The sequence below is a fragment of the Mixophyes fleayi genome, chromosome 8, assembly GCF_038048845.1.
Source record: "Mixophyes fleayi isolate aMixFle1 chromosome 8, aMixFle1.hap1, whole genome shotgun sequence".
Lineage (NCBI taxonomy): Eukaryota > Metazoa > Chordata > Amphibia > Anura > Limnodynastidae > Mixophyes > Mixophyes fleayi.
Window position 1 is genome coordinate 129331098 of NC_134409.1, and position 14887 is coordinate 129345984.

At 41.0% G+C, this 14887-nt stretch overlaps 1 protein-coding gene across 1 annotated transcript in view; it reads left to right on the forward strand.

Moving 5' to 3' along the window:
- Positions 1–14887, forward strand: part of CPNE9 (copine family member 9) — a 118170-nt gene that overhangs the window by 91564 nt on the left and 11719 nt on the right. Inside the window, exons 12-14 of the mRNA XM_075183495.1 lie at positions 1344–1471; positions 2729–2831; positions 9305–9362. Coding sequence (XP_075039596.1) covers positions 1344–1471; positions 2729–2831; positions 9305–9362 — 289 coding nt within the window. The remainder of the gene's footprint in view (positions 1–1343; positions 1472–2728; positions 2832–9304; positions 9363–14887) is intronic.

Sequence of the window (14887 nt, forward strand, 5' to 3'; positions counted from 1 at the left end):
ATCTAATTTTTGGCATTGTTGTGATGTTCTCAGTGTTTATTTCTGACTCGCCCTTGATGCTAATGACAACCACTATATGAGACCTTCTTGCAACTTTTCGTGAAACCGCTTTCTTCGCAAATTCTGTTTTTTTAGCTCCTTCAGACATTTAGGGCCTGATTCACATCCGAGCGTGAAGACTCCAAGCGGATCTGGAGATGCGTTTCTATTTTAATCTGGGTACAAGTGTCTAAACGTCGTATGTTAACGGACAGAACAGAGTGCAGTATGCGCGCCAGCGGATGTGCGATATAAATATCCCATCAGAAAGCACCAAAAAATTATTTAGTAAAATAAATGAACAACTAATAACACTATAATCATTAATAAAAAAAGTGTTTTTTTTTTGTTTTATGTTATATGGATAAATCAGGATGTTCTGAATGCGTACTATTCATACATCTGTCTTCATAGTCTCTCTTAGTTGCATACACGTGTTCTATGTTATCTAGTGGCGTGCATGTGTGTAGATTTTAATACAAAGATTATGACGCATCAGTCATCAGTCAGCGCTTACACCGGCCCTGTAGCTGGTACAAATGATCAGCACTTTCGAGAAGAGCAGAACTTAAATCGGCTGCATCTGCGTTCTTTATAACGCCTTAACTGTATAATGCTTGTGTGCCCCTTCCCTCCCCCGTTCTGTTATTCACGTCGGCTTTATCTGCGTTCTTTATAACGCCTTAACTGTATAATGCTTGTGTGCCCCTTCCCTCCCCCGTTCTGTTATTGACGTCGGGTGCATCTGCGTTCTTTATAACGCCTTAACTGTATATTGCTTGTGTGCCCCTTCCCTCCCCCGTTTTTTTATTCACGTTGGGTGCATCTGCGTTCTTTATAACGCCTTAACTGTATATTGCTTGTGTGCCCCTTCCCTCCCCCGTTCTACTCTTCACGTCGGAAGCATTTGTGTTGGGAAATTAATTGCTTTCGTTGGTGTAAGTTCCATTAGGACACAGGCACAGAGCGGTTCACGCAAGATACGGCACACTAATGGACTTGCGCAGGGGCGGATCTAGACAATAATTTTACCAGGGGCGATTTAGGGGGGGGTGATTTAGTCCTGCCCCCTTTTTGACAGCTAAGGCTGCCTACGGCTGCACACTTTGTGCAGCTCCGTTCGGCAGAGACAGGCAGGGAGAGTGTGCTGCCCCGATCGCCTTCCCCCTGGATCCGCCACTGGACTTGAATCAGGCCCTTAAGCTCAACTTGCTAACACAGAAACTAAGACATGTTGCACACGGATTACTCTTTACATGATTACATTTCCCTGAATTTCACTTATCCTATTTCCTACCTGTTAGAATGCAGATGTGGAGAATCCGAACTGTGTGGGGATACAGGGCGTGCTGGAGGCGTACTTTAAAAGTCTGCGAACGGTTCAGCTCTACGGCCCAACCAATTTTGCACCAGTTATAAATCAGGTCGCCAAGTAAGTAAAATTATATTGTTTGACATGAATCCAGAGATTTCTATACCTCCCAACATTTATAGCGACAAACCCTGTATTTATATCATCAGACACAAAGCCGCTGAGCTCTATCCCAGCAAATACATCTGAGCCCAGACAGCAGCTTGGTGTCCTATTCATGCACAATGGAAATAAACAATTCTGTTTAGTGTTATATTGTTAATGCAGGGATGCAAAACAAAGAAGGAAGCCAGCCAGGAATATAGAGCTAATTTGTTTAGTAAAAGTTGCTTGAGAATACATGTCAATAAATTCAAGTTACATGAAGGTTTAAATTCCCTTTGATGGAACTCAATTCCAGTAAGACCAAGGAGTAGAGTAAATTTATCAAGCTGCGGGTTTGAAAAAGTGGAGATGTTGCCTATAGCAACCAATCAGATTCTAGCTGTCATTTATTTAGTACATTCTACAAAATGACAGCTAGAATCTGATTGGTTGCTACAAGCAACATCTCCAGGGGTGTAGGAACCTGGGGGGGGGGGGGGCAGGGGCAATTTCTGTTAGGTGGGCAAAGACTGTGTTTTGTCCCCCCATGAACTTCTACACAAAAGCCTTAATGCTACTTTCTGAAGTCATGGTATTTGTTCTAAACGTGTGAAACTTTTTTAAATGATTGATTGTCTTAGTATAACTACCAGATGTTCTTGAATATAGATTGCCTTAGGATATATTTAATACAGATTGATTGATTGATTGGTCTGTTTATTTAAAAAACGTTAAGTGTTCCGTTCATAAACATTTAATAAATAACCTGTCTTGATGATGAACAACTATTCATGTTACAATGCAAGGGGTGCAAATTAGTATTCTGTTTTGCACATAAGTTAAATACTGACTGTTTTGTCATGTAGCACACAAATATTAACTTTAAATTTCAGTGTACAAATAAGCTATCAAGTATTTGTGTGCTACATGAAAAAACAATCAGTATTTAACTTATGTGCAAAACAGAATACTAATTTGCACCCCTTGCATTGTAACATGGTTTTGTCCAGGAGACTTAAATAAGAAGTTTCTTAAGTTAAGATCATTAATTAATCAGGCCCTTAGTTAGGTAGGTAGGTTGGTTAGTTAGGTTAGTTTGTTTGGTAGGTTAGTTGGTTAGTTAGTTAGTTTAGTTAGGTTAGTTAGGTAAGTTAGTTAGTTAGTTAAACGGAAGGGAGCCAAATATATGATGGTGGTTATTATGTGTTGTCCTTACTCTCTCCTGTTTCAAAGTGCTGCAGGTCAAGTAACAGATGGATCTCAGTACTACGTCCTTCTGATCATCACCGATGGCGTCATCTCCGATATGGCTCAGACCAAAGAGGCGATTGTCAATGTAAGTCCATCTTTATGATTATTTAGCCTGGATAAGCCGACTGACACTCCTCCAATGGGGAAACCTTGCTTTTTATACAGTGGGCCCAATATGACCGTTTACTTGGCTTCGATATAATATAGCTTTAACAATTATTTGAAGTCATCAGGAATACCACATATATTAAACATGTCCATGCATTTAAATATTGTAAGGGGAAAAGATATGCTAAGAGTTATAGTATGTCTGGAAAACGTATGAGGATGGGCAAAGCTGTAATATACCCAGATCATCAAAGACTATAGAAATGTACAAAAGAAGCAAATACATTTCTATAGCTCCCTACAAAGCAATTACAAAGCAAATGCACAGTTTTTATAATCGAATAAAAATTAACGTTCATTAAGTGCCACGCAGTGCACAATAATTAGCGATCAAAAGGAACAAGGCTAAATGGAATGAAAAATAAAACAATAGCGTATAAAATTGTGTTGGAACAATTAATCCCAAAATGTATACTCCTATAAACTTGGGTGGCTCAATTCAACGGGACTTGTTTAAAGTCAGATCTGTCCCTTAAATAATGTAGTGGCATGTCGCTTTATATATCATGTGTATATACAGTATAATTATAATTTCTTGTTTATTTAAATACTTTGCATATGTGCGTATAGATCTAGTACAGTATCCAAAATGTATTCACTTGAAAAATAACTCAAAAGGTCTTTCCCACCTCAAGCTGTCGTTTAATCGGCAGAATGCAGAGCTACCCGGGAAGCATAAAGTTGGTTACTGTATCCACTTCAAATAGTCGTTCAAAAGGTCTGTTCCACGTTGTCTGTAGTGTAATCACTGTGTAAGGTGGATATGTTGTGGTATAATACTGTACACCACAGGATATATAGAAGTATCTAGTTTATGTGGAGAAAGATCTTCTTGGTCTTGGAAACAGCGTCTATGTGGCTCTTGGTGATACAAGAGAGAGTGCTGTCTGGTATTATTATTATTATTATCGTTTATTTGTTAATAAACGATATACGGTATACAGCGGTAAACGGTATACAGCTACATCTGGTAGACGTAGCAGAGTGATTTTGATGCCCCAAAATGATTCATATAGATTCATTTTTACAATATGTACAGTGACTGCCGGAAGGCTCAATAGCAGCCAGGTGTCTGTGGCCAAAGCGAGCAATCAAGGATAGGATGTGAGCTGATCACTATAAAGTTACCCCAATGCAGTTGTCTATTTGGGGCCATCTTCCTAGGGTTCGTCCTAAATCTTCCCCATGTAAGGCCTATCTGCAAGGTATGTCTATTAAATAACGAGACTGATTAAATAACTTACCTTTATTTATTGGTATTACAAATTTAATGTTTGTCCCCTTCAATATACTCCCCATTTGCACCAATACATCGCTGAAGTCTTGTTTTCCACTGGTGGAAGTCATGGAGCAAATCAGTTTCTGTCACTTGTTTCAACATATCTGCCATTTTCTTCTTTACAGCATCAACTGACTCAAAGTGTGTCCCTTTAAGCACTGATTTAACTTTTGGGAAAAGATAAAAATCGCAAAGGGCTAAATCTGGTGAATATGGAGGATGTTCAAGTGTAGTAATGTGTTTGTCTGTCAAAAACTGCTTCACAGAAAGTGCTGTGTGAGCAGTAGCATTGTCCTGGTGAAGAAAGATACCTCCTATCAATCTAGTCGTCTTTGTTGACATATGTCCATTAAAAGCTGGAACTTCACATAGGTTCCCCAAATCCCCACATCGTACTTAGTAGACACCCATTAAACTACCTTTTTCTTGATTATCCATTTTCAGAATTCCAAGCATTGGCCGACTCCCTTGCCATAACATCAGACTCCCCAAACTAAAACATACGCTAAGACTTCAGTTCCATAAGTAAAGTTTGACGCCAAGCAAGCCTTCCTGAATATACTGTCACTTTACTCAGTATCCTGGTGGCGTCCCCCTTTTACCAGTTTACAAACACTCCCAACCTGACTTACCCCTCTCCTGAGTCACATGGGCATTTCATAGCCTGGTGCAACACTGAAGCATTAAAGTGTTGCGTTTAACATCACACCTATCCAAGGGCATGACTTCCTTACAGCTTACAGACCACCTGCCATCATTTGGGTTGTGTGAGCCGGTGACACACTTTACAATCTAATCATTCAACTTGATCTTGTTTTATCAAATTGTTAAAAAAAATAAACATGAGTGGGTAACATTCTATCCCATACAATGATATGTACCCGGGCAAGCATGATGATCCAATCATTTTCAGTGGAAAAAGTTTAAGCTGAGAGTCATGGAATTGAAACAGATTGAGATTGTGCGTATGGTAACTGTGCGATTAAATTCTAACAATCCTACACCAGTCCTACATTAAGCTGGGTACACACTACAGAATTTTCCACTAACTTTTTATGCAGATCGATTTTACATGCGACCGATGGTCCGATCACTCGGTCCATGGACTGCATACACACTAGCCTTGTTTAGGACGATAAAGGGAAGAGCGGACATCCCTTTAGCGACTTTTTACAGCCATGTTGTCGTGAGCAATGACTGTAATTTCGTACTCACTGTTGTGGATCGGTCGGAAGTTTATACACACTACACAGCGGAAACGAGATTGGAACGAAAATATTAAACGGTACGACCAACCAAATGAGTCGACAATCGTCCATTTGGGCAGACTTTCGACCATCGTGTCACGGTACACACTCACCCGACTTTTGAACGAGCGGTCGTATGTAGGCTGATTTAGCCGATTATTGGACGAAAACCATGTAGTGTGTACCTAGCTTTACCCATGCTCTTCAAATTGTGTTCTGTCAAACTGATAATGGCTGTATTTTGGGGGGAAGTTTAGACATGATCTGGTTAAAAATTATTCAAGAAAAAGGAAAAATTACTAATGGAGCTTGCAATTCTGTAGGAGCTGGATCAGCCCCCGGCGTTCTAATCTTTGTTTCCAAAATGACCAATAACATTTATTTAACATCCAACATGTTACATTTATTTTATATGTTGGATGTTAAATAAATGTTATTGGTCATTTTTTATCAGACTAAGGTGTTCATTTGTGTTATAACATTTTATATTTGTATTAAATTTGCATTTTAACTGACCTGTATCAAGCGCAGTCTGCAGTTTCCAAAGATGAAAAATGACTGGAACATGACCGTAATATGTGTGCAGATATTGCATATTAATGTGAATGTATAGAATTGCAACAATTCATTTGAAAAGAAAGAAGGGCGTGCGTCACCGGGCCACATGGCAAAGTTTGGTTAAGGCTCCAACCATGCAGTCCCACCACCCCACCCCAGCCCTACTCTTTTCAGAGAGGAGGCTCAGGAGGTTCAACCAATGCTTCTCAGAGGCGGACTACTACTTTCAGAGCAGAACGTTAGCCTTGCTGGTGATGAGGGGTCCCCAAGGGTCATGGGGGGGGGGGTTTCTAAGTGGGCCTCGGAGATGGGGCACCAGCATTGTCAAGGCACACTTACTCAGGGCCCTATAGCGGCCATACTCCATGCACCCACGTAGCACGGTGGCTTAGTGGTTAGCACTTCTGCCTCACAGCGCTGGGGTCATGGGTTCAATTCCCATCCATGGCCTTATCTGTGTGGAGTTTGTATGTTCTCCCTGTGTTTGCGTGGGTTTCCTCTGGGTGCTCTGGTTTCCTCCCACACTCCAAAAACATATTAGTAGGTTAATTGAAGGCTATCAAATAAAATGATCCTAGTCTGTGTCTCTCTCTCTCTCTCTCTCTCTGTGTATGTTAGGGAATTTAAACTGTAAGTTCCAATGGGGCAGGGACTGATGTAAATGAGTTCTCTGTACAGCGCTGCGGAATCAGTGGCGCGATATATAAATAAATGACGACGATGATGATGATCATAGTTCCACCACTGTGCAGCCAGCATTAGCTAACACATTGACAGAAATGCATTGCTTTCATAATTGCCGATAAATATCCCTTTAAGTGTTTAAGTACTAAAGCTATTTACATTAGACCTTTGGGAGTATGAAGTCAAGTGTAACCAGCCGTTTCAGTACAGGGGTCCCTCTAGGTATGTTAGACTCACAAGGTTTAATAAAGGCCATAAGACACCCAAGGTTTACAGATAGAGGGGCAGGGGGACGAGCAGGGAGCGCTCACAGAGAAATTAGTGAAGAGATAGAATAAAACCATATTTCCGTTGAGCAATGTGGGAGGGAGCTAAGAATAACAATTAGTGTCTGAAAACTAGCACATACAATGCAGGCTTCCCTGTGGGCTGGGAAATGGAAAAAAAAGCCCTTTCTAGCTGCAGATGAAAATCTAGCTTAATGAAGAGTTGACATTAATTCCAATTAAAACGGAGAAAGGTTAATGATAATCCTGTAGTGCTGGCGAGAGAGACTTTGTATATATAGAGAGTCTGTGTGTTCAGAAGGAAGCCTACAAAGGAGATTTGATTGAGAAGAAGAAATCAGAGTTTGTCCATTTCATACAGTGCTGCATCGGGGGGGGACGGGGGGGACGGGGGGGGACAGTCATTAAAGACCCTGCAGTTCTTGTCAGTGAACCGTAAGTAGTTCAGGGCTTATAATTATGGCCTGAAACACTCTCTAAATTGATCGTTTGATCTAAATCGTTTATTCTGTCTCATCGTATCCACTGAAAACTGACTCAAACATTTGGCTGCGGAAACAAAGTGGTTTAAAGATGTGACAAATAAGGGTTTGATCGTGGTAGAGGCATTTTCCCTCTGCACACAAGACTTCCTGTCTGTAAACACTGTAGGGAGCCTATGGTTTACTAAAGTGGCTGATGACATATGACTGAAGTAGATCACAAGATGTAATTGAAGTGTGACATTGTAACTCTTGTCAGGTTTTGGGAACTTTTAAATATACACTACATCCAATATGTGATTCCATTTGATTTTAGGTTTAGTTATAACGGAATAATATTAAATAATTGATCCTTTCATAAGGCTGATGGCAACTCTGCTAGAGTATTGTTAAGGGCCTTCTGAATCTAAAATACAAGTTGATAAAGTATGAAAAAACTTTTTGGAACAATGACAATTATGTCTGTAAAATGACAGAATGAGCAGGGGGTTCCCATCTTAAGCTGAACGTTCCTTCCCCACAAATCCTTTGGTGGGTATCTTTGCCCTGGTGTCCATTCAATCTGCTGAATTCAACTTACAATTACTGGATACCTCTGTGCTCCCTAATCATCTCTGAATGCTCCTGATTGAATGATAGCCAGCTCTGATTGGATGATAGCCAGCTCTGATTGGATGATAGTCAGCTCTGATTGGATGATAGTCAGCTCTGATTCTATGACAGTCAACTCTGATTGGTTGATAGCCAGCTCTGATTGGTTGATAGCCAGCTCTGATTGGTTGATAGCCAGCTCTGATTGGATGATAGCCAGCTCTGATTGGATGATAAACCAGCTCTGATTGGTTGATAGCCAGTTCTGATTGGCTGATAGCCAGCTCTGATTGGATGATAGCCAGCGCTGATTGGATGATAAACCAGCTCTGATTGGATGATAGCCAGCTCTGATTGGATGATAGCCAGCACTGATTGGATGATAGCCAGCACTGATTGGATGGCCAAAGCACCCGTCCATTCAGGAAGAAGCTGTCTTTTCCAGGCCTGCGTCAGATCCCTCCGACTTCTAGCGCTCAGAGATGATTACAGGGGCTGGCCAGTGGAGTAATTAGAAATGGTCAAATCCTGCTGCGTGAACATACAGTGATGAGTGAAAAAGAGGTTGTTAAAGCAGTTACATATAAAGTGGAAAACCCTCTTTAAAATACTTGATTTGATTGTAGTGTGTACTTTCTATGTTACTAAATATTTGCATTACTCTTTATTATTATTCTCAGAGACACTCGCTGAAGTTCCCGGTCACTGTGATGTCAGCAGTAATATTGGGCAGTTGGCAATATTGCAACATTTATCATTTGTTAGTGTGAAATATAATGCAGTCTGAGTCTTGACAAGGGCATTAAAACAAAGTAAAGTCAATATTATCTGGACAGTATCATCCGTTTTCACAAGCTATCCATATCGTGTACTGTATATTAGGACTGTCCTTGTATACAATGTTGCATTAGTGTCTAAATGAAACTTTTGTAGAAGTGATTATTTTATTTTAAAGGAAATTATACTATATTTCTAAGTACTATGTATTTCACTTTATTTTAATAAAATGTTCACTTACACTAATGGATGTATGCCAGTCAGCGCATTGAAAGATATTTAGCTGCTATACTGGTTCATTGCCCGAGGTAATGTCAAATAATGGCTATAAGCATTAATATACTAGAGACCAGATCACCATAAAATAATTGCAGAATATCTGCAGCTAGGTGATCTTCCCCTTATATATTTTTCCCTTCAATATGTTAGACTCCCATAGGCCATTGATCTAGAAGAGATTCTAATATACCATCTGTGTTTTGCAGGCTTCATCGTTACCATTGTCCATTATTATAGTAGGAGTTGGACCAGCTGAGTTTGATGGTAAGTTGCCCATTTTATTTTAAATTAGCAATCCTGTGTGATAATAGTATTTATTTATTTGTTCCATAGCTCGGCAGACTGTCCACTTGTAGCGTGATGGGCAGTTGCTTGGTAACATGTCTCCTACTAGTGCGCTGTGCTGTTGCTCAGCAACAGTCCATCTGTAGTACACTGAGCTGTTGCTCAGCAACCTGTGTAGTGTGCAGTTGCTTGGTAACATGATGTCTCCTATTGTGTGCTGTGCTGTTGCTCAGCAACAATCCCACATGTAGCGTGATGGGCAGATGCTCGGTAACATGTCTCCTACTAGTGTGCTGTGCTGTTGGTTAGCAACAGTCCATTAGTAGTGCACTGAGCTGTTGCCCGGCAACCTGTGTAGTGTGCAGTTGCTTGGTTACACGATGTCTCCTTTAGTGTGCTGTGCTGTTGCTCAGCAACAATCCCATTTGTAGAGCGCTGAGCTGTTGCTCAGCAACCTGTGTAGTGTGCAATAGCACAGTAACATGTTGTCTCCTTTAGTGTGCTGTGCTGTTGCTCGGCAACCTGTATAGTGTGCAATTGCACAGTAATATGATGTCTCCTTTAGTGTGTTGCGCTGTTGTTTGGCAACAGTCTATTTGTAGTGCGCTGAGCTGTTGCTCAGCAACCTGTGTAGTATGTAGTTGCTCGGTAACATGATGTCTCCTTTAGTGTGCTGTGTTGTTGCTCAGTAACAATCCCATTTGTAGTGCGCTGTGCAGTTGCTCAGCAACGTATCCACTTGGAGTGTGCAGTTGCTCGGTAACATGTTGTTTCCTTCTAGTGTGCTGTTGCTCAGCAATCAATCCACTTGTGCTCAGTAACATGTCCCTGGAGTGCTGTGCAGTCCTATATAGTGTGCTGTTGCTCAGCAACAGTCCTCTTGTTTGTGCTGTTGCTCAGCAACCGATCCACTTGTGCTCAGTAACATGTCCCTGGTGTGCTGTGCAGTCCTATATAGTGTGCTGTTGCTCAGCAACAGTTCTCTTGTCTGTGCTGTTGCTCAGCAACCAATCCACTTGTGCTCAGTAACATGTCTCTAGTGTGCCATGCAGTCCTATATAGTGTGCTCTCTCACTTTCTCTTTCATTGTTATTTAATTGTTGACCATAATACTGTATGTTCAGATTGTTCTCCTTTATTGTACAGCGCTGCAGAATATACTGGCACTATATAATCAAGAGCTAGAAATAAATATACTACTAATAAAACTATTATCTTTCATAGACATTTCAAACTTTATCCCTGGCAAATTGTGTTCACAAATATAAATTGTCAGAGTAGTACATTAATGAATGTATCCAAATCCTGAGATAAGCGCTGTATCTTATAATCGCAGCACATAAATAGTTATTGCTCGATGAATCAAGATAAAACCAGGAAATATATAAAAGTTACAGTTTATATTTAAAAGCCTCTATGACAATCATGAAGAAAAGTAACTGGGTTATTCTTAGATGCAGCAGAGTAACAGTTAATTGATGACATTTGGAGGCAGTAAAACTGCCCTTGGGATATTACTTTGCCTGAAGGAGAAAATAACAGCATAATTCCCAGCTGAAATTCTCAGGTACAGTGCAAAGTCATTTTATCCGAAATGCACAAAGTAATTTGGATGTTCTTTCCTGAATACATATTTACAGCAGAATGTAAGATTTCACATTGCAGTCCAAATATAGCATTTCCGAAAATATGCCCGGTGAGAAATAGAGCTGAAATAAAGCTCTTTTTTTAAATAGATTTCTCTTTACATAGTATGAGGCAACTTTTGGCTCTCCAGTGTTGGGTAAAAGTACATTATCCATCCTTACGATGATACTATTGGCTGTTATGGCTGACGGCAAGTGTCATAAACTTGTAGAACAGGTCACAGAGGTCTTCGCCTACAGCAGCCGCCTTTCCCGTAGAGCTGAACGTGCTCACAGGTACTCGGATGCCCCCAGGTCTTAAGTTCAAAGTAGTACACGTTTATAACCCTACCGCAGCGCAAACGGGCCGAGGTCAAGGCAAAAGGTCAGGGCTGGCAGAAAACAAAGAATCCAGGTAACAGGCAGAGGTCAAGGTCACAGGCAATATAGCAGAGTCCAGTACATGGTCTAAGGTCATCAGTGGCGCACGCAGGGGGGGTTTCTGAGTCTCCAGAAACCCCCCCCCCTGCGCTAACTAAATGGCCACTATAGCGGCACTGTCTTATACAGCAGCCGCGGCACTGTTAAAGAAGCGTCCGCGGCGGTGCTGTAGTGTATACAGCATCGCCGCGGACGCTTCTTTGACAGTGCCGCAGCTGCTGTATAGGACAGCGCTGCCTAAACGGAGCTGTGCAGTAACTCTCGCGCGGGTTGGGGGTTTTTTTTGGGGGGGGGTGGGAACCCCCCCCGACAATTCTCAGTGCACCCCTGGTCATACACAGCTAGATCAATCCAAAGGCAGAGAAGGGGAACAGTGCAGGGAGCAGGTAAGTATGCACAGAGCAGGAACTATAACCAGCAGTGAGGCCCAGTCCTCACTGCCTTAAATACTATGATGGACAAATCAGAAAGGAGGAGGACAGGGCTGACAATCGGCCTTAGGAGGCTGCTAATTAATTACTAGCTGGGAACTAGCATAGGTCATATCACAACCAGGAACATGTATAAATGAGAAATAGAATCATGCAAGAGCTCCCCCTGGAGTTGGAGGATGTCTCTACACCCTCCTACTCTATGCCACAAAGATAACAGTGCATTGAAACTAATGCTTGGCTGCTACCTCACGCCAGGAGGCGGCGTACCGCCGCTGCTCATAACATTGGCTGTACCATCTGACAGCCAATCACAAAACTGTGAAAAGGGAGGGAGGTGCTGACAACTGCCCCACGGAGGTAGTTATCAAAAGACAGCTTAGTGGAAAGTCACAAATCGTTAGCGAAGTCTTTAATTTTATCAAAAGTGACGAAATATCATTCTGATGAGGCAGTTGCTGGTGTAAGATTTTTTTTTCTAAATTCTAATACCAGCAGCAACCTGATCAGAATACTAAATACAGGTTTGTTGCATGTGCCAGGTATGAGACTCAATAATAAAGTCCGAGTTCTAACTTTTGGCCATTTGTTTTTTGTTGGTTTATTGTTGATGTAGTAGATAGTATTGTTTGTTTTTTATTTCATGACTGTTCTCCTTTAACAAATTGACAAAATGTGCTCTACTCAAACTGGAATTTTATTTTGGAATACATACAGATGCGGACTCTATTGACAAAGGATGTTTTGACCACCGAAAGGCTTAAGACACTAGTTTATAGGGACAATGTGCTACCAAAACTACAGAAGGGGGTCTAGAGAAGTTTGTTTTCAGCATAGAGGAGCAAATGGATGTATTACATTTCATTCTCTCATACTTCTTCCTCTGCGAAAATAAAAAAGGGCAGAAACATTTGAAGGATTAAAAGATTGAGTCCTGTTGGAGATAGATAAAGTGTAATGAAAGAGGATCAGCAGCCAAAGTATATCACAGTTATAGTGGATAGAAAGATTTGCAGACATCATTTTAAACGGCAACGGGAATGTAGCAGGGTTATTAAACCTTCAAGGACGTTAGTGGCTTTTTGTATCATTTCACACAATACAAGTCATTTCAAATCAAAATTAGGATTGTAAGTTCACCGTTTTAACATCCAAATCAAATCGGCAACTTTAACCTCTGCTGTCAGAGCTGGTAAACCAGCTCTCCGACAACAGTCGCTGGGGCGTTTTGGCGTCTTGCCCGCAGCAAGAACAGGAAAGAGAGGGAGAAAAGGACAGAATAAAACTTATAGTAAAGTGATAAACAGGGTATTCAGTATGACAAAATAATTATATCCAGCATAGATCTCACATCATCATCATCAATTATTTATATAGCGCCACTAATTCCGCAGCGCTGTACAGAGAACTCACTCACACCAGTCCCTGCCCCATTGGAGCTTACAGTCTAAATTTCCTAACATACACACAGACACAGAGAGAGAAAGGGGTTTATTTGATAGCAGCCAGTTAACCTACTAGTATGTTTTTGGATCACAAGTGACTCCAGATTATATCACTACACTAAGCAAAATTAATGCATCACCTAAAGGCAAACTTGCCTTTACAAGCCATCGCCACTTTAAATTTTAGCTCCAAAGTCGCCGATTTCCGGCGAGTTGAAAAAAACGGACTTTCATACATTTACCCCCAGGTGTTGTGAAACTACAAGTCCCAGCATGCTTTGCCAATATATAGCAGCTTATTGCTGGAAGGATATGCTGGAACTTGTAGTTTCACAACACCTGGAGTGTCACAGGTTAGCCAACACTGACCTAGGGTCTAAAGTGTGGGCACATAGCGAGTGGGCATTGCAGCCCTGCACGGATCCATTCCAGTCTGGGTATCTATACCCTCCCTGTGCTCCCTCTTTTGGAGAATATTATAGATCTTATTTAATAAGATGCAGTCAGCACAAATGTGATGTAACCGATAGCAACCAATCCGCTTCTGTCATTTTTAAGTGCAGGTTAGAAAGTGAGAGCACATGTCTAAAGGTTTGGTGTGGGATATGACAAATTTGTGCACATTGCACCGTTGTGTAAAATGGATGGAGTTGGTTGCTGTATTAAGTTGTGTTTCATGTCGTTTGCCGCTTAAAAAAACTATTGTTTAGCGTGAAAGTGTCTTTTTTTAAAAAAAAAAAGATCTTAAGGGTCACATTCTTCTTAACATTTAAAATAACAAATTGGAACAAAACTGCCCACGCCCTTTTCTGTCCAAGCCAGTCTGATCCAACCATTCATATTCCTAATCCACACATCTACACCACACTTACATTGGCCATTTTACCTCATACTTCAGGACTATCAGGAAGTATGGTGGCCCCCTTCGGACATTTTTATATTTTGGGAGCTATGGATGTCTATGTGTGTGGTGTGAAGGGTAGAATGGGGGTGAATGCAGGGGAGTGATGCTGGTGGTGGTCCAATAGTCTACGTCTACATCACTGATATAACGTGACATAACTTATATAGACATAACTTGTTAGCGTAGGCCTACACCCCCACCTCAGTTGTGGATGCCTTGGAAGTAAATGTGTTAATACAAGAAAATTATCTATCATTGACCCAGGCATGAGGGTTCAAAAAAGAATCCCTTCTATGAAGAACGCAAAATTCAGGGTTACAGTTAGCAAACCTTCTAAAAAAAGGGAAATTGGAGGTGTTATCCATAGCAACCAATCAGACTTCAGCTATCATTTATCTAGTACATTCTAGAACACAGACAGCTAGAATCTGTTTGGTTGCTATGGGCAACACCTCCACTTTTCCTATTTAGAAGGTTTGACAAATGTCCACACATGACTAAGATGATCGTTAAAATAGCTTAGTGTAATGAGTTACAATGCAATAACTATATTGAACTTAAATTGCAACTAAGGACATTTCTGATCTAGCAGGCTTCTCTGTTCAGCCCTGACTGCCTTCTTAGAAAGGAAAATCTCAGTCATGAGAACTATATATTC